The sequence below is a fragment of the Schistosoma haematobium genome, chromosome 4 (genome assembly GCF_000699445.3).
Source record: "Schistosoma haematobium chromosome 4, whole genome shotgun sequence".
NCBI classification, from domain to species: Eukaryota; Metazoa; Platyhelminthes; class Trematoda; order Strigeidida; family Schistosomatidae; genus Schistosoma; species Schistosoma haematobium.
In genome coordinates this window covers 1,751,124-1,776,410 of record NC_067199.1, presented here as the reverse complement: position 1 = coordinate 1,776,410, position 25,287 = coordinate 1,751,124, and the positions used below count along the sequence as shown (strand labels likewise).

General features: G+C 35.3%; 1 protein-coding gene across 2 annotated transcripts; it reads right to left on the bottom strand.

Moving 5' to 3' along the window:
* Window positions 1-985: 985 nt before the first annotated feature.
* Window positions 986-20,450, bottom strand: PRDH1_1 (Proline dehydrogenase 1, mitochondrial). Of its 2 annotated transcripts, none has more exons than XM_051215438.1 (12): window positions 20,193-20,450; window positions 20,030-20,160; window positions 19,794-19,999; window positions 18,609-18,864; window positions 18,383-18,576; window positions 18,268-18,349; window positions 17,706-17,798; window positions 15,705-15,851; window positions 10,996-11,091; window positions 6,826-7,010; window positions 2,598-3,109; window positions 986-1,949 (listed from the first exon to the last, which is right to left on the bottom strand). In XM_051215438.1, the coding sequence occupies exons 1-11, from the start codon at window positions 20,350-20,352 to the stop codon at window positions 2,995-2,997; spliced, it is 1,665 nt and encodes a 554-aa protein (XP_051065943.1). In that variant the 5' UTR covers window positions 20,353-20,450; the 3' UTR covers window positions 986-1,949; window positions 2,598-2,994. The 2 variants fall into 2 exon arrangements, with proteins under 2 accessions (XP_051065943.1, XP_051065944.1); XM_051215439.1 differs by having other exon boundaries at window positions 3,021-3,109.
* Window positions 20,451-25,287: the final 4,837 nt, after the last annotated feature.

Here is a 25,287-nt window from a genome sequence, read left to right as displayed (position 1 = left end):
AAGACAATTGGAAAGGGGTCAGAGAAGCACTAACTTTCACATGTGAAGAACTTCTGGGCCGCAACAAGCGAGATTCATGATTCAATACTGGAAGAACAAGAAGAGAGCAATTATCGACAGTCGAACCAGAACAGAGAAAGTCGGGGCACAAGCTCAATACACAAAGAAGAACAAGCAAGTGAAGAGGATCATTAGGGCCGACAAGCAAGAATATGTGAAAGACCTAGCATCGACAGCGAAAAAAGCTGCAACGGAAGGACATATGAAATAACTATGATGCACGACGAAAAAACTGGCAGGGAAACATAGTAATCCAGGGAGAACGATGAAGGCGAAAGAAGTCTAGACAAAGAAAGTGATACGATCACTTAAATTCAAGAACAGAGGGACAGGTGGGCAGAATACTTCGAGGAACTCTCGAATAGGCCAGATCCACTGAATCTACCGAACACCGAAATAGCACCTACAGACATTCCTAACAATGCTACTCAACCAACGATCGAAGAGATCAGGATAGCCACCAGAAAAATCAAGAGTGGGAAAAGTTACGCCTGAAAATTTATCAGCCGAAGCACTAAAGTCACAGACAGAAGTACCTGCAAACATGCTCCATGTTCTATTCAGGAAGATTTGAGAGGAAGAACAAGTGCCCACAAACTGGAATGAATGATATCTCATCTGGATACCAAAGAAAGGAGATCTGAAAAAAATTGGAAACTGTAGAGACATCACACCACTAGGAAACGTCTTCAATTGTGTTGTTGAACCGGATGAAACATTCGATAGACGCCCAACTTAGAGATCAACAGGCTGGGTTCCGTAAGAATTGTTCGTGCACAAACCGAACCGCGAAACTACAAATCACTGTTGAACACTAAATTGAATGGAACTCGTCACTTCACATCAAATTTCTTGACTATGATGAAGCGTTTGAATGTGTGGATAGAAGAACCGTGTTCGATATTATAGAATGGGTAGCTGGGAAGATCGTCAATATGATACGGCATTCATACGACAGACTACAGTGCAACGTCGTGCATGGAAAATAGCTGACAGATGCATTCCATGTGAAAACCAAAACCAGAGAACGCTGCTTACTCTCATCTTTCTTCTGGTGGTCAACTGGATTATGAAGGCCTGCAGATCCGAGGGAAAGCACTGAATACAATGGACAGCTCGGAATTAATTAGATTTCGCTTTAGTTTCATATTCTTTTTACTGTATGAAGCCATACAAAGCGTTCTCTTAATAGTTGTAAGCGATTTTATATCTAAATAAAGGTTTATTCTGCAAATTTATTCGTAAAGATATTGCTGTCATGACTTGCTTTTTTTATTTTGAGCAAAAACTAAAAATTTACATCTTGATTCTGATTGACTCACCAGTATAATAAAGTTAGTTACAACATATTTATTATTCGATAGAAGCTGTGAGATCATTGAAGTTGATTGCTTCAATGTAAGACAGAAATGAACCAAAGACATTGGTTGAAAAGCTCGAACTTTGTGAAAAGAATAGAAGGGATTCACAGAAAGCAGAAAACGAACAGTAGTAGAAAATTGTTTTTGTTTCATACAACAATATAAGTGTGCAAGAAACAATATATACGAACTACACAAGCGAATACATACATTTTAACACATAATTATAAATAGAAAGATGTGAAAGATCAAGGAAATAAGTAAGAGAAGAATAAGTGAAGCAAAGTAGAACAATCAAAATTAAAACTAACTTCTACACACACACACCTGTTTATAAGTTAATCTATGGTTTATAAATGAATTGCCCATTCGACAAACGTCTTTTCAATTCAGACCATAAAAGCTGACGTTCTCTAAGTGTACAATTTAACACGGAACCATTTTCTAATGCACGTCTAGATAGATATGGTAAAACTTCTTCAACAGGACCATATGGAACATATTTGTATACAGAGTAGCCAGCTTGACCTTTAATGTTTTAAAAAAAGAATATAATTTCGAGAGGAGTAACATCAAAAGTATATTGAGAAAAAGGTATAACTCCCATCGAAATATGAAATAATAAAAGTATACAACAAAATGATTCTATACAACAAATCGTTTTCATGACGAACTAACTTCAATTGGTGAATCACTAAAAATTATGAAGCATAAGATAGTTGTTTCTTTTAAGGATAGAACTGCTCAACAGTACACATCCAAGATCACATAAGGGATTGAACTGACGACAGATATAATTGATTTGATTTGGTTTAAAAACGAACGCATTAATCCACATTTACTTAGAAAATACTACTTAAAATTTACAAAACTATTCTTTTGATCCATTTTGGTTGTACACTATATATTGATTCACTCTGATAAGCCTCGTTACAGAAATCAATCAAATGTACCAGAAATGGTCGGTTTTTAACAGGTAAATGGTAATAAAAATAATCGATTAATATAATCACCAAAATGTTGACAATAGTTTCAATTATAAATTAATTATGATAATCAAATCATCAGCATATAAATGTTACTTTTATACATTCAGAATTCATTTAACATTGAAATAAAAAGATGAAATTCATTTGTACGTAACTTGTTGAAGTCATTAAACAATGATTAACTTACTAGTATAGGGGTTGTGGAGATTATTAAGTTTGTTTTTTTTATCAACATGTGCTGACTAGTGACTAGCTTCGTGAGGGAATTCTCGGAGTTCTAGTGAGAAGCCGTGATCAGTGGAGCTAATCCATGTCGGGTAGAGACAGGTATCTACCTCAGTACAATGGAAGTTGGTCGCGCAACTTCGTGGATTGGTCGATGTTAGACACTATCACCATTGGATGCCGACTCAGTGGTCCAGTAGGTTAAGCGTTTGCGCGCGAGACCGAAGGCCGTGTGTTCGAGAGCTGCGAGAGGGATCGTGGTTGCGTACTGCTGAGGAGTCCCATAATAGGGCGAAATGGCCGTCCAGTGCTTCCAGGTTTCCAAAGGTGGTCTAACATCAATCGGTTCATGATCTCAATCAAAACAAAAAAATGATTAACTTACTTAATGTGAAACTAATCTGATCACACATCCCAAGCAATTGACCAAAACAAATAAGTCGATCTTCCCGTGCTACATTATATACATGCATTCTATGTAGAAAAAAATGTGAATTATAACAAATTGATGTATTTACATAGTGACATATGAAAATGTTAATATCTTTTTATTTCATTAAAAAAATGACTGGTTTCTATGAGAAAAGCGTGTTTTCCCTGGGTAAAATTCCCCTCTTATTATAATATCTCTAACCATTTGCGGGTTATTTACAAAAAAACACAACTTCACCATTTCATTTCAATCATAGAGTTTTCGTTATTATGCTACAGTCGACTTCAAGATTCATTTATTCAATCATTCAACAAACGGAGAATAAAGAACTAAAATGCTTAGAATGACAATCAAAGAGAAGTTATTAGTAAATGATCTTTAGATTACCCGATAATAATAATAATGGGCCGCTAGATCCACAAGCTCGCTTCAAGAATTATCGTCCTTCAAAATACTACTGATAATAAATGGTAACCAAAGATTCTCACATCCTATTAGTGCAAAGGTATCAGTTGTTTATAGTATTTTATGAAAGACAGACAAGTTGATAATAAACAAAAACGAAAGAAAGAGGAACTAGGGAATATAAACAAAATTCTAAGAATAAACTACTATCCAAAAAAACTCGTCCAAAAAATAGGAAACAATATGGAACTTTTTCGAAAAAAACACTCCGAAATCATCAACTACAACAATTATCGTTTTATACAGACTATACACATCAGACCAAGTCAGAATATTCAACACTTGTAATATCAGGGTATTCTTTAGGACCACAAAGCAACGCAGTTGATGTAAAAGAGAAAATACCGAAGGATTCATCATCTAATCTTATATAGAAATAAAATGTCCAGACTGAGACGGAGTATAAATTGGACAAGCTTCTTGAAAAATCAAGATCAGGAGAAATGGACATCATAGAACTTCTCTGTTCGACTAATGGGAAATTCAACAGAACTTCAAAAATAATCTCTGGGCATATCTTCACTCGCTTTAATACCAGACCGCAAGATTGATATTTATAGTAATGAAGTTGTTAAGAGAAATCTCGAAACTCACAAAGAACGTCTCATAACAGTAACACTTCACATAAAATGAAATTCAAATCATTTGAATAAGAATGAGGATTTTAAAAAAATGGTTTGATCTTGCTCCAACACTCTCATCACTTAAAGTAACCTAACATTGTCAATATAATTGTATTTTTTAAAAAAAAATTCACTACATTAACGCATGTTGTTTTTAGAATTCACACACTGTTCAAATCAAATTATATATACCACAATAGGACGAAACGGCCATCCACTGCTTTCAGGTTTTCCATAGTGATCTAGCTTCAATGGGCTCATGATCTCAACTATTAAGATTACTATAATATCCACAAAAAACCCCTTCTAGTATACCTGTTTGTTATTCTTATTATTTCATTCACTTGACAACATAAAATTGTTTCATATCAAAGAAATTTGATTGGGTTCTTATATATTAACTGAGACTTTTGATAAAACAATTAGCATCATATAGCGAAACATCAGGGAAAACACAACGTTGTTATGTTTTCCCACGCATTGAAAAATACAAATTCTAATAATGAGCGCATAAAGAAATATTGAAATCCGAGATTTAAAGGAAGATAATAAGTCTTGTATTTGCTTCACAGTAACCCATTCAGAGTCACGTAACACAAAATCCTCGACCACTGATCATGACTTCAATCAGGTAGTTACCACTAACAGATACGATTTAGTTAAGGCTGATTGAATTGTCTTCATTTATCTGATGTGTTGAGGGTGTTTTAACTTACACTGAACACTTTAAACCATATTACAACTGTTAAGAAATTAATTAACTTGTATGATGGATTCTAAGAATTCATTTAACTTTGAACACCACATAAAGGTTAAACACTATATACACCATATTTTGAAAAGTCAATATTACTGAAGTTATGCCTTATCGCACCGATATTAACTATTAATATAAATTGCATGCTTATTTTTTATAGCACTTCATATCTAAAGAAAAATATTTCAAAAGGTGCAAAAATATTAAGCAAGGGCATCTAAAGCGAAATTCAACCTATATCTTTTCGCAATGGTCCGGTAATGGTGGGACTGTATTCAATGAACTGAAATGAACAATCAAGGAAGAACAGCCTATTTCATTACTGTTGTATCCGGATCTCTAAGTGTCATATATGGAGAGTCATTGCCGTTATATCTGGGTGAACTCTGTTGGGTCCGCGGTCTTACTGTTTTTACTGGACAACTGGGATTTACTAGTTATTCCATTCTACTGCTTATACTGGTTAACGGGAGCCAAAACTATCCCCATGATACAGAGTGAAAAAGAAAGTCCAAACTTGTCATATTAAACGAAGTTCATAATAAAGTGATCCCAAAACAATATTGACCTGAATAATATTTTCTTCTGTTCCCATCACATTAACTATTCGACAGAATTTCTGAACTAAGCCCATGTTTAACTCGTGACGGATGAATGGGTGCTCAGAATTTATACCTATGTATACGTTATAGAAAGCATATATAGATTTGGCTTGTTTCATATGTGCATGTATTGTATACTCGTACAAAAAATGTACGCTTTGCAGTACATATATCATTGACTTGTGTATTTCAGGTGTACATATAATATGTACTTGCTCCAAATCAACCGGAATTTTAATACAAAGTAGCGAATATCGAAAATGAGAGTGAAGACCATGTCAACCTCATAATCACGGCATTTATATTGTATGCTATGGTGTGCATAGACTAAGTTGACCTATGTATTTCTGGTGTGCATGTAATGCGAATTTGCAGAAACTCCAGAGCTGGGGATCCATCCCACTTACTAAACAATAACAAATTCTAACAACTTAGTTTTTAGGGCTTAACATACAGTTACCCACTGAAAACATACATCTCCCTCCGGTATATTTGCCGCTCGAGTTAATAAAAACATTATCCAGATAATCAAGTTGACTTTTCAACAAGATTTCACCATCCTTCATGGCTGGAATAGGGTAAACAATGGAAAATACCACTGATAAGTACGGTTGTGGACGATAGGCTTAGTTGATTCATACTCATTTTACATCTCCTAATCTTTACATCTTGTTCCGGAAATTATATGAGACATTGTCAGCCTGCGACCTGACATGAAGTTAGGCAATATACATGACCTTTACAACCTTTAAATTCAAAACAACATTCCCAAAATGACTTAACTCCGAATAACTGTTCATCATTTCCTCCTTCTGCTCACAAATAATATATCCCTTTATTATATTAAATCAATGATATTCCACTAAAACAGTTGTTTTCATTATATTTATGACCTTTCCTATGATTGGTTGCTTACAGCGTAGCTGAATGACCTCAGCATTGATAGATTTGCACTATTAAATCTATCATTCGCTAGTTGTGAATAAATTATGCTCCGATTACATTGATGGTTTGTTGATTAGATTTCTTCTGCTTCCTAAGACTATCATTGATTCCTGCTACATATTGAAGTGATTATTTTGTTTGAAAGCAACAAGTAAATCGAAAAATAAAAAAACCCAGATAATTATCTTATACTACTTGTATAAAATTGTTTCACTTAAGTTTAGAATTTAATAATTACTTGCTTTCTTCAGTCACTTATCTACACAGGGTACTAGAATGGGAAAAAAGAAAACAGTAAAAATGTTTTTGTGAGCAACGCTATGAAATAAGACATGGGATAAACTAAGCTAATAGATAATACTAACTTTTTTAAAGCATATCGAACGGTATCTTCATTATGACTAGCTATCATAACACTAACTTGACCGCTTCTGCGTTTTTTAATAGCTTTAAACACTTCCTCTAGACATGATTCATACATGGCTGTTGTAGCGTTGAAGTCTGAACAAATTGGATCTTCGTACCCTAACTCTTTGGCACGTGCACGCTCCTACAACAAGAATTATAAAGAAACTTTAAAGTTATTATGAAAAAGGAACACATGGATAAATGACTTGATGTTGGTTAAAAACCCTAAGGTATCTGTGCCTACTGTAAGCATAATGAACCTAAAAAATGAATTATTCAAGGAAGAGAGGAGTTGCAAAGTGTAGGGGAACAAAAGTGTTATGTTCTTAGCTTATACGATTGCAAAAAATTAAAACACGCGGATTTATGCGACCAACAAATGACGCCTACACCTGAACGAACAGCCCGGCGCCCTGGTTGGTTCTCTTCCCTGCCTGTCAAGTCTGGAACACTAATCTCAACCCCCGAGATATGAATCGTATATTTCAAACATACTAGGTTTATATACAAACCAAACATACCATATCGTACCACAAAATAGGAAATAACATTTGTACAAGATCAAGCCAAAAAGTGGCTGTGATTGTGGGAAAATGTAATTAATAAACGGGGCATAACTTAGGAATGGTAAATCGTATAATAAAAGTCTACAGGTCAAAATAAAGCTTGTAATAAGAGGAATATGAATTTACATAATCTAGTCACTTAACGATTACACAATAAAAATATATGTATAGTATTAGTCCAAAAATAGATCCCAACAGTTACCATTCATTATTTTCGTAGAGATATAACAAAAATCTTTTTCTTGGTCGCAATTAAACTACACAATGATTTTATCAGCCTGAATAATTTCGAACAATCAGAGTGGCTAGTTGAAACCTCTTTCATGTATGACAAATTAGTTAAGCTTAATAAGTTGAAATAAATACCCCGTTCGTTATTTGATTAATTAATTGTCTGCTTGTACTAACGAGATTTTCTAGAGTTTTCTGCATTATTACTTTGATACATTGAATGAAGGTGACACGAGAAATGAAAACTAGGAATCAAGTAAAATTTCCTCCCTGAAGAATAATAACAAATGATCTAGAACTAAACCCTGGCTTACAACTCATGCAAAAATATGATTATTAACTAAACATTGAATAAAGCAACGTAGATATTCTTTTATTTAAAAAAAGTACTACTTATTTATATCCCGACCGTTGTTGCTGCTTTGATGTGGTGGTCGAACTTGCCTATCATAATGAACTAGTCGAGCTATACTGGCTGGAACAATCGCTCCTCAAGGTCCTACCATGCCAGACAGGTCGATTGAAGAGCGGTAAGACTAAAAGCAGCAAACTACAGATCCGAGGGCGAAGTCGTACTGCTGACTGTACAGGGGTGTGACAGCAGTAAGGTGTTTCTTTCAGACAACCAGCATAACAGTGATGATGCCTTTCCACAAGGAGTGGTGGGGCTAGAAAAATTCGACCGTAAAAATCCTTACCTCGCCTTATCCCATGGATACCCGTCTCCGGAGGTAAGGTCTTGACAAGTAGGGAGCTGAAACGAAAATTACTCAAAAAATGGTCGGTTGCGACCGGCCTCAAGCAGTTGTCCCTTGGGCACTGCGGTCACGCCCTCAGGTCACCAGTACCACCTCTAACACAATTTCCTTTTCAAGGACCGGTAGAAGAACCCTTCCACGGTGTGGGCGACCGAGAAGTGATAACCGTCTTCATACCTCACCTCTAACAGCACTCAAGATCACTGTATTCATAATCAACCTCCCTGACTGGCTAACTTATTTGTATGGGACTATCTTATAAAATAAAAGGTTGTAGTTGTATGTACATATTCGATTAAACTGTTTAACATTTTCATAGTTCAAATAAAAATGTAAATTCCAACCAATTAAAATACAAATAACGACATCATTTTAGTAGTTATCTATCCAAGGACAGAGTTGGATGGAGAATGCTGGTGAGCGGCCTATGCTCCTTCACGAGGAGTAACAGGCGTAAATAAGTAAGTATCCAATATATTCATTGCTACAGGTTATTTAGGTTTTCTTTTTTATAGAATTTCAGATGTATATGATAATAAGTGATCATGAGTAAGATTATTGAATAATTCAGTATGTTATTTCTTTTGCATTCTGATAATTTCTACTATGTATTCATTCAATTCTGAAATTTGTTTTAATTTACGATTATTTCAATATAATGAATAATAACTGAAAAGAATAACTAGATATTACAGAGTGGTATTTTTTTTGGCAGGCTATGTAGTTTTTTCATATTCGGGGTTTAAGTGTTTGGGGCAATAGCGTCATGGAGTAATTTTGAACATTTTTGAGCTTACTTTTGCTTAGCCAAGTGCAGGTTATGGTAATATTTATCTTGTTGAAGACAGTTGAAAACTAAGAACACATGTAGCATGATGTGCGGTAACATCTTGTACAAGGACACAGCTATATCTTCCAAGTTTTACATATGGTTGGCCTACTTCGTTTAAGAAAAATGTAATAGGTTCTAAAGGGTTAGTTATGCGATAAGAGAGATACAAGTGTGTATATGGGTATGGGGGAATGAAATGAATAGGCAACATTAATCTGGCCAAGATCATCTTTCACTTGTTCCCACCAGTCTGGTTGCCTGTAAATCTGTATAAGCTATTGGTCAATCAGTCAAACGCTACGTATAACCTAGTGTGAATGTAAATCCGTTCAAGTTGCCATATTCCATTAACGATCCTGTAAACTTTTATTTGGTTTTTGATAAATAAGTTGTCACATGGAGCTTCAGTCTTCTTATATTCAGTATATCTAATGGTTTTCTCTGATACGTCAGTTTTATTTTTGCCTGCAACATAAGGTTTTTTATTGTAGATTCTAAAGAAAAATATTTAAAAAAAACTAGTTCATTCAAACTAAGTAGGGATCAACATTTTGGTGAGCATTGGTAGGAATATTAATCAAATTTTGATGATTCTAAGAGGTAGGTCCACTTGCCATCAAGGCGTTCTGAGCTATATTAATCGCTAGCAGTTATTCAACAAATTTTACTTTGCCTTAATTTCAGTCTATGATCTGCTTACGACCTTGTGGGGAGACTTTAATGTGCGTGTATTCTGATAAATAATGCTTTTTTATAATACTATGAACAACATATGGTTAACATGTTGGGACGAGAAAATAACTGATAACAATATGGGATAACTCAAACGTATCAAATAAACTAAACCGAAAACGTCGCTAAGTTTTTAACAGTAAATACTTGTCTTTTAATTGTTATAGCACCTACACATGACGACCCAACCATTTCAAATAGTTACTAAATGAGACCCAGTGATTGTGGGTTAAGTGCACACTACTGATGAGTCCCATACTACAATGAAACACATGTCTGGTACATCCTGGCTACCAATGAAACTCTAGCTGAGACCAGTCTGTGACTATTCATTCAAATAATTACATGAGGCTTTAACCCTTAATAGAGCATGAATAGTTGGTTATAAAAAAAATAGTATACCCTACAGTTTGTTTGTTTTTAAATTATAGCAAACACTTGATAATAAATTGGTTCCAGTGATAGTGAAAGTGAAATAGAATACACTGATATATTTAAAAGTACAATGTACACCATATAATATACAGTCACCTGTTTAACTAGATCTATCACAAACTTTTCCAGTTTGCAATTAGAAGTAAAAGGACAATAACATTAATATTGAGAGAGAGATCGATATTTGTAGAACAGTCTTAAATATGATTAAACATATTAGATAAACAGTTTAATTTTAATGTAATGAGATGTGGCAAATATCTGATATAGGAGTAACAATCACAAATTCAATTATCAGGAATGAATTAGTATAATCAGTTTTTAAGTCACAATTTGGGTTTGAATGCTAGTGATACCAACCAGTTGCTTACAGTGAAGCAAATAAGAACGAGGTTCGAACGTTCGAACTGTTGACTAAATGTCAAACCATAGTAATAATAAACCAATATGTCAATTGCACTAGTTACTCTTCACAACTATACAATGTATCCCAATCCAGTACAAATACAATAATAGTGGCATATAAAGAAAGTAAACACAAAAAGTGGTTGAGAAAAATGGATGTATATTTACCTGATCCATATAAGCCCCTCTAACTAACTTTGCACCGAAGTAAAAGTTTTCTGTAGCAGCATGATTTAAGTCTTGGGTAAGTGATTCAAGTGCTTCCTATCAAGAATATTAAAAAGAAATGAAATGAAAGCCTTAAACAAACAAGTCATTATTTTATTCTTTTATATGAAATACAATGCAATATCCGTAACTTGTACAATTATGTTACGAAGAGTGAAAGTGAATAATTGTCGATTGTTTGATGACCTTTATTTTCATTCTTGTTTATTCACTGATATAATAAACAAGGATAACTTCATAAAATATTTAGATAATTAACTTTATTATCTTCAAATTCTAAAAGTCATCATTCATTCTTAATTTAAATTAGATTTATAACGTTTTACATTGTAGATAAAATAATTGACTGTTGTTTGTACTCTGGGAGGTAAAACCCGACTCACACGTGAAAATAATTTGAAGATTACTCAGTGTAATACTAAAGCATAAACCTAATCATTAACACTCCAAGACATCTGTACGAACGAACTAATATTCACTTTTATAGATTATATTTATTTAACAATCCTACTTGGGATGCACACTGTGAGCTAATAAATGTAATTTGTAGATCATGCCTATAAAAACGGCGTGTGCATGTCCTTGTAGAAATATATTATTATAACACACTAATCGTATGTGATGAAAATACCGACAAACAAGAGATGTTGAACTTTTTCAATAACGTTCACTTAGCTATTGAATTCACCGACGAAGAGAAGAAATACAATAGTATAGCTTTCCTTGATGTCATACTTTCTAGAAGGATAGACGGTTCCATAAAACGAAACATATTTAGAAAGAATACATGGACAGGTCAGTATACTCATTTCCAAAGCTTCATACCACTTCAATATAAAATAAATTTGGTTAAATGTCTCAGCCAGGAGTCAAAATCCAACTCACATGTCCTCGTCATGCCTTCTGGATAGTGAAACTCAGTCCTATGGACTAACGTAAGCGGTAACCTGGATGGTAGAGATAGGGATAATCACCCATTCGACCGATACCCTCCAACCAATTACGACATCCACAAGCAATCACAGCACAATTACACTTGGATAGAAAAACGACAAAAAAATTGACAAAAGTAACACATGTAATGTACGGTATTACTCCTTACGGGGCAAACTCCAACCGATTGCAAAAACTGCTATTCTAGCCCGAGTAGTTGTGCTGTGCTTCGATATGGCCTGTTTCTCTCCAGAAGGGCATACTAAGCTTCACCAACTTGTTTAGCTGGAATAGTGGTTTGCATTCTAGTTTATGTCAGAATATAATTATATTTTTAGAAAAAAAATTAGAGTTCTATATTTAGTTATTAAATTCTTCATTCATTTTCATATTTAGTCTTTTTCTCTGTTTGTTTCCAAGTGAAACTAATTTATTAAAAATGAATAAATTTGTCGATGTTCTTAGGTCAACCAATTACATATGTGAAAGAAAAAAAATTATTTAACACATAAAATCAGTATTAATTAGTAGTAGACTAAGAAAAATAATTTTTTTTCGGAATTTCTTTTGAAAGTTTTGTTATTTGACCACTATCATTTAATTTAGATAAACTTAATTAAAAAAAGTTGAAGCAGTTGCTATCAGACGCCAAAAACCTGATTTATATGTTAAAAAAGGAGATGGTTATTAATCTTTCCTTGCCTTGGTGACTGATATTCCTTTTGCTGTATCTTATTATGTTTCTTTTTCTTGCACTTATCACATCATTGAGTTTTATTCCAAATTAATAATCTTATTTTATCAACTAAACTCTACTCATTTTATTCCTATCAATGTTCTGTTACATAAGGTATATTATTTACAAAATTCAGTCTATGAAATTTATTTACACTCTTGCTATACTATACGAATATGTCTTCAATATAACTTCCAATCAAACTCTTTCATGTAAGTCATTTAAACCTATTATGTAATTATGATCCTTAAATATCACAGGTTGTAAGCAGCTGACGAGAACCAACGAAATAAAAATGAATTCATGCTATCCTGCTAGAATGTTTGTTCTTGCTCTTTTCAAAATTGAAAATTTTTGTTGTTGTTGAATTAGAACCATTATTCTATTTTGATCCTAACTGGAAAAGAAAACACATTCAAACTTATATAAATGTAGTTTTTATAGTTGAATTGATATGTCAATTGAAGCTAGACTACTATGGAGAACCTGGAAGCATTAGACGGACGTTTCGTTCTAGTGTGGGACTCATCAACAGTGCGAATCCACGACCCCGACTTGCGACATTCGAAACCAGGACCAATCGGTCTCTCACGAGAACACTTAACCTCTAGACTACTGAGCTGGCTGGAATCCAATGGTGTTAATGTCTAATTTCAACCAATTCACAAAATTAAGCCACCGTCCATCCTGGATACGCACTACTGAGGAGTCTCATATTAGAACGAAACGACCGTCAAGTGCTTCCAGGTTCTCCATGGTAGTCTAGCTTCAATTGACTCATCAATTCAACTATAAAACAGACCGTAAATAAAAATGTCAGTTGGATTGTGACAGTATGAAATAACTTTCGAAGTTATGAAATGTAAAAAGCTAAACTCATCAAATATTGTCGATGAAGCCAAAACTATCAGTTATTTATTTATTTTTTTTAAACTTTTTATGGACATTGCTGATCATCAGTTTTAATAATCGTCATAATATTTTATAAATAGCTTTATTAATACATATGCAAATACTCAGTCACTTAGCTAATGGATCTTATCTATTGAAATATATATATACAACTGATAATCCTGAATATTGGCTTAATAAAGAAGTGATTAGTTCAGTCTCCTTTATTCATCCCAGTATCTTATAAAATATATTCAGCGATCAAAACATTAGTAATCAGAATTTATGGTTGATTGAGTAATCTGATAAAAAGAAAATTTATCAGTTCAAGCACTTGACATAGAAAATGGTTTTGAAAAAAAGAAAGACAATAATACAACAGGGACTAATAAATAAAAACAAGATAGATTTAATTCCCAGTTTCAAGAAATACGACAATACTTACTGCATTCACATCAGTGCTAATAAAATACTCTTTTGATTATTTTGAAGATCTAAATTAACAGATGTCTTAATAAATTCGTTTGATAACATTTAATTTTCAAGGTTTTCAGAGCATAAAACTAGATCTGTCATACACTCCATAGGTTTATAATATGCTAAGGTTAACCATGGTGTCGTTTCTTTGATTAATGCTGAAATATAGGACTCAAGGAGTTTGTGAAAATTATTATAACTTTCTATATAAGCAGATATATCACCCTCCAAATTGATACTGCTCAAGAATTTGAACTAACCATAAACGATGGTTTACTCCTTAGCAAGTTTAAAAACATGTGAAACTAGATAACATTGATTAAGTACGATAAAAGCCAGAGTTTTGCTACTGCTATCCCTTCAATAAAAACAAAATATCATTGTACTATCAATCAAAAAAATAAGAACTATGAGATAGCGAACAGTTAGCTTTCACTGTCGTGTTCACACTTCGTCTAAATTATGGCCATCAATTATGATTTAATTTTGGGATATCGCGTTCGTGAAATCACGTCAGTAATCAAGCAACTACCTCATATTTTTCCAAAAAATCTTATTTCGTCAGTCAGTTAGCTACAGCATACGACCAGGCACATATATGCATCGGCCCAAGTTGCCACATCTCATTAGCACAACAAGATGAACACTAAATTCATAGAATTAGTTAATTCAGTGGTGACAATATAAAAAAGACTGCATATGAGGACATAGTACACGAAGAAAGAATTAATGGGAGAAAGATATAAAGCATTGCGCGTCGTGGTAATCGGTATTCAGGCAAAAGTAACACGTGGCTCAACCACCTCAGTAGATGGAGATTCACAACCTCATCAACTCATTTACCATCATTCCCTAATAATCTGCATCTAACCTCACTATTACTTACCTGGTGACCCCTTAATTGATAGACGGATATCTCGACTTTACTCTCGGACCTGTAGTTTGCTGGTTTTAGCCTTACCGCTCTTCAATCCACCTGTCTGGTATGGTAGGACCTTGGGGAGCGATTGTTTCAGCCAGTATAGCTCGACTAGTTCATTATGATAGGCAAGTCCGACCACCACGTCAAAGTAGCAGCAACGGTTGGGAATCTTATTTCGAAAGTAATGTTAAAGATCATTTCGTGAAAAATGAGATACCTTTTCCATATCATAGAAATGATGACGTGTCAATTATCCTAAACAAAAAGATCTCTTGTATTAAATAAATTTTCGGAATAATAAGCCAATCGTTAGTATACTTCATGATGCTTATGATACTAATTTGCATGATGAACGTGTAAAATTAGAAATATTGAAGTCTTATGGTAAGTTCTTTATCGGAAATCGACGATACGCTAAGGAACTATATTTTGAATTTTCTTGTATTTATCAAGGTAGTAGTGTGTGTTCTTAACGAATAGTAAACACCACATTCATCTTGAATGGGCGAGTGAAGAGAACAGCAAAATTAAATAACTAGAGGTCTGACTGTGTTCACAATCTAAACACTAAAATAGTGAACCAAAAAAATATTATTCACTATTAAAAGTACTTATAATTGTTGTTGAAAAAATTCAAAATAAGACAGACGTATTACTCGAATAATTTCAAATAAATTTCATGAAACAAACCTTCAGATAACACTGGTAAGTGCCAAATATTACAGCCTTGTCTTTATTAAATAGACGCATCATTTCTATAATCAATCTTCTTATAGCAGGTTGAAAATATGATTGCTCTGCATCCACCATAACTCGAACTCCAACAGATTTTGCATACTGAAAGATAAAGTGAATATGAACTATTATATCTACTAATAATTACAAGTTTTAAAAAACTATTGTTCAATCAGTCATAGTTGTAAGTTACTTGGAAAGATATTTTGTTTGCGTGGAATACCTTGATAGAACTACGGCTACGAAAATAACCTTACTGAGAAATGTGAAGAAAATTAATCGGACCACCACAAGATGAACAGCAAAGCACCATGTAATAGGAAAAGTGTATATAAGATCACTCACTCTGAATACAATGAGGTTAAAGAGAATTGGCTTGACATTTATATAATGTCTGCAAAGAAAGACGAATAGCAAAATTGATGTAAGAGGCAAATACTTAAAGAAATATTTGGTGGCTGTTGAGGCTCTTAAGAGGAATAACCAAAAAGCAACAACCAGTGACACGATAGTCAAAAATGATGGGTCGTCGACTCTTAGAACAGACACCCGAAACATTCAAAGGGACGATTTTATTTATTTACAGCTATGATCTATTCGTCAATACTCAAATGACAATTTACTTAGAATATTAAGATTACCTTTTGAACCTTTACTGGAGTTGTCAGAGTTGTAAACAAACTAAAGTTAATAAAACTAGTGGGAGTAGATATTTCAATCTAAGAGCTTCAAGGACAGCTAACGGGAACTCTTCGTTCGACTAAAAAAGGGACTAAGTAGGGATAGGAAATCAAAGATGGTACCATCAAATTGTTTTTTAAGGTCGACTATACTAGTTAGTTAGAAATCAAAGTCCTCTTGGAATAATCACTTAGGAACTAGCTTGGGTAGCAAAGACACTATAAACCTAGGGTCCAGTCATTTTACGTCTAATTGAAAACCAGAAAATCCAAGTGTGTGGAAGCTAAGTAGGCTTTAGGGCCATATGGATCAATATCCGTCATATTTCTACCCATCATCGGGTGTAGAAATACAAATGTACCGAAGCTGAGTACTGTCAACTTTCTTTGACCTGGAAGTGGTACTTGACCTCTGTGATAGAGAAGCAATTTGAGAATATTTAACGAGGAGATGGATGACGTTCATTTACACATACGTACAATAAAAGCACTATATTTAAACTCATAGGGCTGTGTAATTGCTCATGGAAGTGTTTGAAGCTAACTCCATTATTTCTAGGATTAATATCTAACAAGAGGATCCTCCAATCGACCTAGAGTATTAGAAAGTTTAATCGTGTTAGTCGGGAATAATAAGATACAGGGTATCTTGAGTCCCCTTGACGAATCAGATGAGAATCATTAAGACAAGTGGGTCTCATTGTCCGAATATGCCAGAACATGGCATCTCATACAGTCAGAACAGATTGGTTATATCTTTAAACATGTTTCTGAATTTCTGTCCTTTTTGAGAATTATGGTAATTTCTTGCAAGCGATAGTATTTTAGCATGAAGGTTAGTAGCCTATCTCTATGGTGTTTAAGTGTCCGACCAAAGTTATGTGTGGTGAAATCATCGAGTGAATCTCATTACTAATATGGTCAAAATGTTATTCAGGAAGATAAATACCACAGTGTAGCAGTAAAAAACGTAAAATAAACTGTGAAACCGAGTTATCAGCAAAAACGTCGCCCGGTATAATTCATCGTTATATTGATCAAAATTACTACGGTTGATAGTATTTGAACCTAAAACTATATACGGGTAAAGACAGTTGTGAATGGATAATTTGCTTTAGATTTCTAAATAAGAAGTCATGTCTTACTGTAACACCTTATCGCATTCAACGTGTACTTGTCGAAATCAGGGCTTAAAGCCATCATTAGTAAGGGTTCTGTTATAAGCTAGACTGTACTCTACGTAGTGACAAGAAAAATTTTGGAAAACAATACTTACGTTTGCTAAAGTATCGACACGTTTTATCATATTCCGCATTTCCTCAATACCTTCAGTTGTAAGTGTAGGTACAAGCTGTTCTACTTCACCAGTCTAGAATGAGGGTGAAACAACGAAAGACCTTTATAAGATAAATACTTGGAAATTAGATTATTAACAATGGTTATATGGTAATTTACAACTGATAAACTAATTTATAATTATTTAAAAAATCAATATCTAGATGAATCTTTTGGACTGTAACTAAAACTAAGAGCATTTTAAGCTGATAAAAGGGTGTTGCTCTGTGCTATTAAAAACATATGCAGACTTTATCTTTTCTACTTCGGCTTAATTGAGATTAGTTAGTCATACACCATAAGACCTGTAGCCTTTGCACTGACACAGTTATGTACTAAACTACAGTGACTAATACTTAATAAAAACTATGGAACTGTGAAGAATCCTTGGAAACTTCATAACAATTTGTTAAAAAGCTGACTGATTGGTAGCTGACAGAAATATCCATAAAGCTACCACTATAATTCTCTAGTCACCATTTGGTATGAAAAAGTGACCTCACCTTTTTATTTTTTAGAATAAACAGACTTGCAAGGTCGTATTCAAAAGCCTTTAAGTGACTCCAATCAAGTAAATCTAAAACACTAAAGAAATTATTGACAAACTCAGAATCATACCCATCTCCAGAGACATCCAACAAAGTAAACCACTTAACTTCTTCATCATATGCAATTTTCACGCCTAATGCTTCCAGTTTTTTACGAAAATTGTCTAGATCAAGCGATGCAAGTCCACCTTTCTGTCCATTATCCGCTTTGGTAAGTAGGAAGAACAGTCGTTTCATTTGCACTAAAAAGTCAGACATTTGTTGCTAAATCGTTAAATATGACAAGATACTCTTACCAAAAGTTGGGGTCGTCCGAGTGCTGTAAGTTTAATTGCAGTAAAACCACGATCTTCACCGTATTTTGAAGAAACATCAATACATTTCATAAATGTCTCCATATTATGGTCGCACTGATATTCAGACTTATAGAAGTACGAGCGAGCCCCAACAACCTGCTTCGTACGATTGGCAAACCGAACACTGATTTGATACTGTTTAGTGGCTGCCTCTGGTCGTTTTTCGGGGGTTTGTAACACTTCACTTAAGCTTTTTCTAAAATGAAAGTATCAACTTAACCAACTAGTGAGTATAATGATAATTCAACTTATCATTGAAAGGAAACTGCGAAATTTAGTGAAAATCTAAATCCGAGTGACCGGGGAACAATGTAAATCTACTTCATGTGCATACAATTAATCATCTACCTGGAACAAGAATGAACAAACAAAGACATTGAAGACCGATATCGACAGACGTATAGTGGTAAATAAATTCCCAAATAAATAGTTCTGTAAGTCTCCGACATTGATGCTGACTTAATAGTTTTACTGGACACTCACAGCTAGAGGCGCCCGGCCACACGTCTGAACCAGATCATGAGTGGGAACGCCGTGTTTTGCATCCCTTACAACTACTAACCAGATAAGATCAAACGCTTCTGAACATACTGACAGCCTTTCAAATATATCTTTGCATTCACTCACTTCTGACTTCCAATCTGACTGGGTTAGTATCCTTCGATTACAAAGGTGTCACGGAAAATCCAATGTAAAACCCTGAATATCTGTGGCATTTTTAGTGGCCTTACCTTCAGTATAGTGCTGAGGGAATCAAGTACTCTGCTAACAACCGTACAAAAGCTTGCGATCGTTTTTAATATCAGTGTTCCAGGTTTGAAGTATTTTAATATCAATCAAACCAATATGCGTCATCTAAACCCTTAAGTAAACGACATAGAGAATGTGAAGAATCCTACTGTAAGAGCGAATAAATGCAACTGAATCTTTGTTGGTCGAAACACTAAACGCATACAGATATGTGAACACGAAGGCTTGAAAATAAATATTTAAACCAGTTTTTAGATACAAATTCACTCTAAATCTGATTATTTTGATCTTTTAGTATTTTTAAGGTAGTGAAAACAAAAACTGAGACGAAATTCACGGCACATCATTATTAGAAATATCATTTCCCTGACTGACTTTACTATCTGAACGGCCTCATCTTCTTGTATGTCCTTTTCAACACTATAGTCAAGTATTGACTTCACTCCATACTTCTTGAGACGCATAATTAATGGTTGAATACTGGCTTCATTCTCACCCGCAACAAAATGTCCATAGAATGTCATCTTCATTATTAACCGGAACAACGACCTTCCAAATATTTTCCTGGAAATATCCATAAGCTAAGCAATGTGGTGAGAATAGCAATATACCTTTTTGTTGTACTTAACAAGTGTTGGAAAGGAGCACATTTTGAAAACTAGTAATGCACGAATAACTTCTGAATTTGACTTAGCCACATGGGCCAGTTTTGAATCTCTGAAACTAAAAGTTTGGTCATTACCTCAAAATAAATAATATAGGTGAGTTAGTTACTAGAGTTAGTATGTTCGTCATGCGAAGTAACTGAAATATTTTGATTCTGTCTGCCAGATATTGATGATAACATGGACTGACATTGGCTGATACATGACTGAGAAGCTAACGCAGGCTTTCGAAAGTTACTGAGAACGGATCTCAACGGTGAAAGGGACATGAAGCCACCTCTCCCACGTAAACAAAACACTAGGATGAAAACTGAGCTAAATCACTCCCTTTGAGCTCCCATGCATTATAACAAATTTCATCTCGAAGGTCACTACAAACCTCACTTATAATGAACCATTTGTTTGGTACAATCACATTTTTTGTCTTATAGAACACGAGACTAATGGGAAATCTTAAATGTCTTTTTAACATCCAGTGGCGATAAATCAGTTTCAGTTTGGAAAGGACAGGAGGCTTGATGGCCTGTGTTAGTCCTGGCAATGGTGGTCTGTCAGTTGATCCAACATTTTCTTGAAAGAGTCGACGGATCGTGCCTCAAACACGTGCTGAGGTAAGCAGTTCCACTCGTTGATGATTCGATGGGAAAATCGATAGTCAGCTGACAAGTAATTTGTTCTGGGCTTGTGAACATTTTTGGAGTGTCCTCGTAAATTCTCTGTTTTGGAAGACAAGAAAAATGAGGGCATATCAGGTGCGAATTTATCACTAAGCAATTTGAAAACTGTAATCAAGTCGCCTCTAGTTCTACGATATGACAACGGGAAAAGGTTTAGCTTGGCCAGTCGAACTTCATACGGAAGCTTCGCTATTCCGGGAATCAGCTTAGTTGACGTTCCCTGAACCTTTTCCAGAAGTTCACTTTCTTATTTTAAGCAGAGGCTAGCCGCTTGTATGCAGCACTCAAGTTTAGGACGTACGAACACTGTATACAAAGTCAAAAACGTTTTAGCGTCGACATGACTAAAGGCCCTACGTATTGACCATAACGTTCTAAGACCTTTGGCGGCTATTGCACGGCAGTGTGCAGTAGTCTTTAGGTCTTGGCTGACGATGACTCCTAAGTCATTATATGTCTGGACGACAGGTAGCTCAGTGTTATTCATCATGTATGTATCTGTACCTTAATGACCAATTTGCATCACAACACACTTGGAAGTATTTATCGGCAACTGCCCGGTTTGAGACCATTCAGATAATTTCTTCGGGTCATTTTGGAGTTCTAAGCTATCATCCTTACATCGTATCGTTCTCCATATCTTGATATCGTCAGCATATAGCAAGACCGATGATGATAGGAGACGAGGAAGGTCATTTATATACAAGAAGAATAGCTCTGGCCCCCAAACTGTACCCTGAGGCACTCCACTAAACACAGTTCCCCAGCTAGATAACTTTGAGTTCACACGTACTCTTTGTTGACGCCCAACCAAGAAGTCTTTTATCCACATAAATATATTGCCTCCAATCCCGACATTTCTCAACTTATATAACAGCCGGTTGTGCGGAACTTTGTCAAAAGCTGTGCTGAAATCAATGAAGGCTACGTCTACAGGTAGCTTTTAGTCTTTAAGAGCGCACCAGCTTTCACGAGCCACTAATAAGTTAATGGGACAAGAGTAACCTATTCTTAAACCGTGCTGCTTCTCCGAAAGGATCCGGTCTTTATCGAGATACTTAAACAGCTCCTTCCTCCTACCGCTAACGGGGCGGTAGTTCTCAGGTTTGTGTTTCGTGCCTGTTTTGAAGACAGGACTTACTATGGCGTCCTTCCAGTCTTTTGGTAAACGACCCTGCGTTACGGATAGATTAAAGCATATACTTAAAGGGTTCGCAACGAAGTTAGATAGTTCCTTCAGTAGCCTAGGATGTAATTCATCGGGCCCCGTGAATTTACTTATGTCAGGCTTATTTAGTAGACCAAAGACATCGAGTTCTTTAATGGTCACGCTATCCAGTGTATGTGTGGGGGATCTGTATGAACTGACGGGAAGGGTGCTTCTATGGTATATACATTGCTAAAGTAGTTCGAGAACACTTGAGCCTTACCAAAGTCGTCCTCAACTAATGATGCGGCAGTACTGTCTCCCCATAGAGCAGGAATATTTCCTCTTCTCTTTGTACTTTGGTTTATACAAGAATACAAACATTTAGGACATTCTATGGATTCCTTAACAATCTTTTCTCCGTACAACTTTTAGAATTACGAAGGGTCAGGGCACAAGTATTCCGAGCTTTTTGATACTGAAATTTTGTCTCATCGGTCCCCAGTAACCTAAATCTATCCCATATTTTTCTTCTCTTGCGGAGAAGGATGCGGACCTCCCTACTGAACCATGGTCGAAAGTTTCTCGGCCCCTTTGGTATAATCCAAGGGATGTGGGGTGTGGTAACTTTTAAGTATGAATTTCGAAATGCGTCCCAAGCCGTTTCAATTGAGGACTCTAGGTCTATTGTCCAATCTACTAACGATGCTGAATGCATGATGTCTGGTATATTTGCTTTCCAGACGTTAGGTCTGGATTGGGCTGATGCGTGCTCGTGACTGACAGTTATATGGAAGTCGAAAATTAAAACTGCGTGATCACATTTACCCAAGGGTGGCATGTAATGGAGGTTCGCAACATCATCCTCATAGTCAGTCAGTATGAGACCTTGTAAGGATGATTCAGTGTCCGGGTCGTACCTTGTCGCTTCTTGCACATGTTGCACTAGGGCATATGTGATAACCGCATCAACTAGTTCCTGCTCGAAGAAATTTTCTGACGATTCAGTCCGCAGATTTACTCAGTTTACCATGGGTGCATTAAAGTCCCCTAGTATTAGACATCGAGCACTTTGTGACCAAGTGTTGAAACTGCTTAAGTCTTTAGAATAACGAATTCCGTAAGTCTTCGATATTTATTCTCCCATCATTTGTTCTACTGGAAACAAGCTTAGCTGAAAACGCTTGGTCAAACATCTGCAACTGATCACGTCTTGGTAGGCTGGACCGTACAGCCCCCGCAACAGTTAGACTGTTCACGTACTTCTCCACTCATTGGTCACTTTTATACATACCTACAAACCTCACTCATTCCTCACTTTTGATCTGACTGAGTTTTGGAGCCTGGAATAAAAAGAAGCCACGAACGGTGACGTTATCAAGATCTGAGTATCCGTGACATAATTTATCTTCCGAAAATGCTTATTGGAGCTTAGTCTCAGCATTAAGTTTCGAATCTAAATATACAGACTAGAAGTTCGTTAACCTTCCCCGGATCGTAGCAGTTTGTTTTACTCCTTGATTGTTAGTAGTCCGATGTTATTTAAGGAACCCCCAAAAAACAAATTTACGAATATGTAATAGTACATTAGACTGATTTGCTATAACTTCTTGTTGCCTTCTATTTTGGTGTTTTTTCCACATACCCATTTGTCTAGATTGTAGACCCAATGGAGTCGTTTTTGCTACCCTTGGAAACCCATTGATATCTCTTTTAAATCGGCGTGATGAGGAACATAGCATATAACCTAAATACAATCAGCGTGGTCTTTACCTTTATTTATCTCTATTTCTTTACACGAATGGCAATACCAATTTTTTCAATAACCGTAAGTTGCGTGAGGCATGCCCACTTATAGGCAAGTTCAAGTTGTTAGAAACATTGCCTCTTTATGTCAAACACTTCATTAAGTCACCGTATTCGGATAATATTTTCATTAACACTTCACTTTAGCAATCGACTAGAAACCCTTAGTGCAATATGTTTATCACACTTCACTTCTTTTTGTTTGTGGCCGCACGTTTTTTTTTACCTCATAACGAATTCTGTATCCACTACTACTCTCAACACTTCATCATCTAATCAGCTAAGTTCTGACAATCGCAGTTTAGTCTTTTGATCGATGTCCAATAAACCTCAAAGACGTTTAACCTCGCCTGATGCCTATAGAATACAATAATGATGTAAATACATCATTATAGCTGGTAGTATGAAACAATGTAAAAGTTAATAATAATAATAATAATTTATTCTCAAATAACAGTTTGTTACATGAGGCATGCCAGTTTACAGGCAAGATCAATCCGGATAGTACGTCAACCACTGTACAGCTAAGATAGATCTGAAACATGTATTTATAAAAAAATATAATCGGGGTAATCGGGGTCGTCGTTAGGGATTGTTTATTGCTATCAGATGTGCTTATTATCTGCGGACCGTGATACATGATATCAGTTTTGGCGTTGATTGAGTCCTTGAGGTCAGCCACAGTTTCTGATAGTAATAGACAGACATCATCCTCCATTGCAAAGCACTCGATTGAGACGGGTCATAAGATTGACGTCAAATCAGCATTTCTAGTGTTATACGAAAGCCTTCAAGGACTTATACTAAGGTTTATTGAAGCCTTGGTTATACGGAAACTAAAACCCACTTAATGAGTCAAAAACAGTTCGTCCTTACACCTGACCTACCCTAGTAATACTGATTTGTTATACAGAATGGTAATCACATTTGTTTTTGTGTAATTTAATATTTTTCCTTTGTTATGACTTACCCTTAACCTATCTAGTCGACCTTATAATTTTCATATATAAATGTTCTTCAGTATATGTGTGATGAGATTGTTCGAAATGTAATACGCAAATATATCACATAATTCTGATAAACTTCGTCTTCTCATTGAATTATCGAAATTTTAATAAGTGCACGAAAAAAGTGTCACTTTTGAGTGAACCATTACAAGCGACAAATGATGTCGAGTCACACGTTCTGTGGTTGGTTTTCTTTATACCTGAATCTGAGATGCGAGGTAGTGGGAGGTCATGTATAACTCACCGTCCTTTAGCACTATATTCTCTTGTCTGAAGACTCCTTAACCATAAATTCTTCAAAAATAGCCGCAAGCCTGAGTTTTATCTACTGATTTACCATACCTCCATCTGTTCCCCTACAAACCGTCAAGCATTTCTAAGGGCTTCTGTCTAAATAGCACGCTGATCCTATGTTTTTCTTTTTTCAACATAACATTCACAATCTATAGGCATGAAGGCTTTCTTTACGCCTGGAGTAGACCTAGCGTGTGCGTTTGTCAAGGTCGCAGCTTATACCAAGCTACTCTCAACAGTTACTTTCTAACAATTTTAACTTATTATACCGTG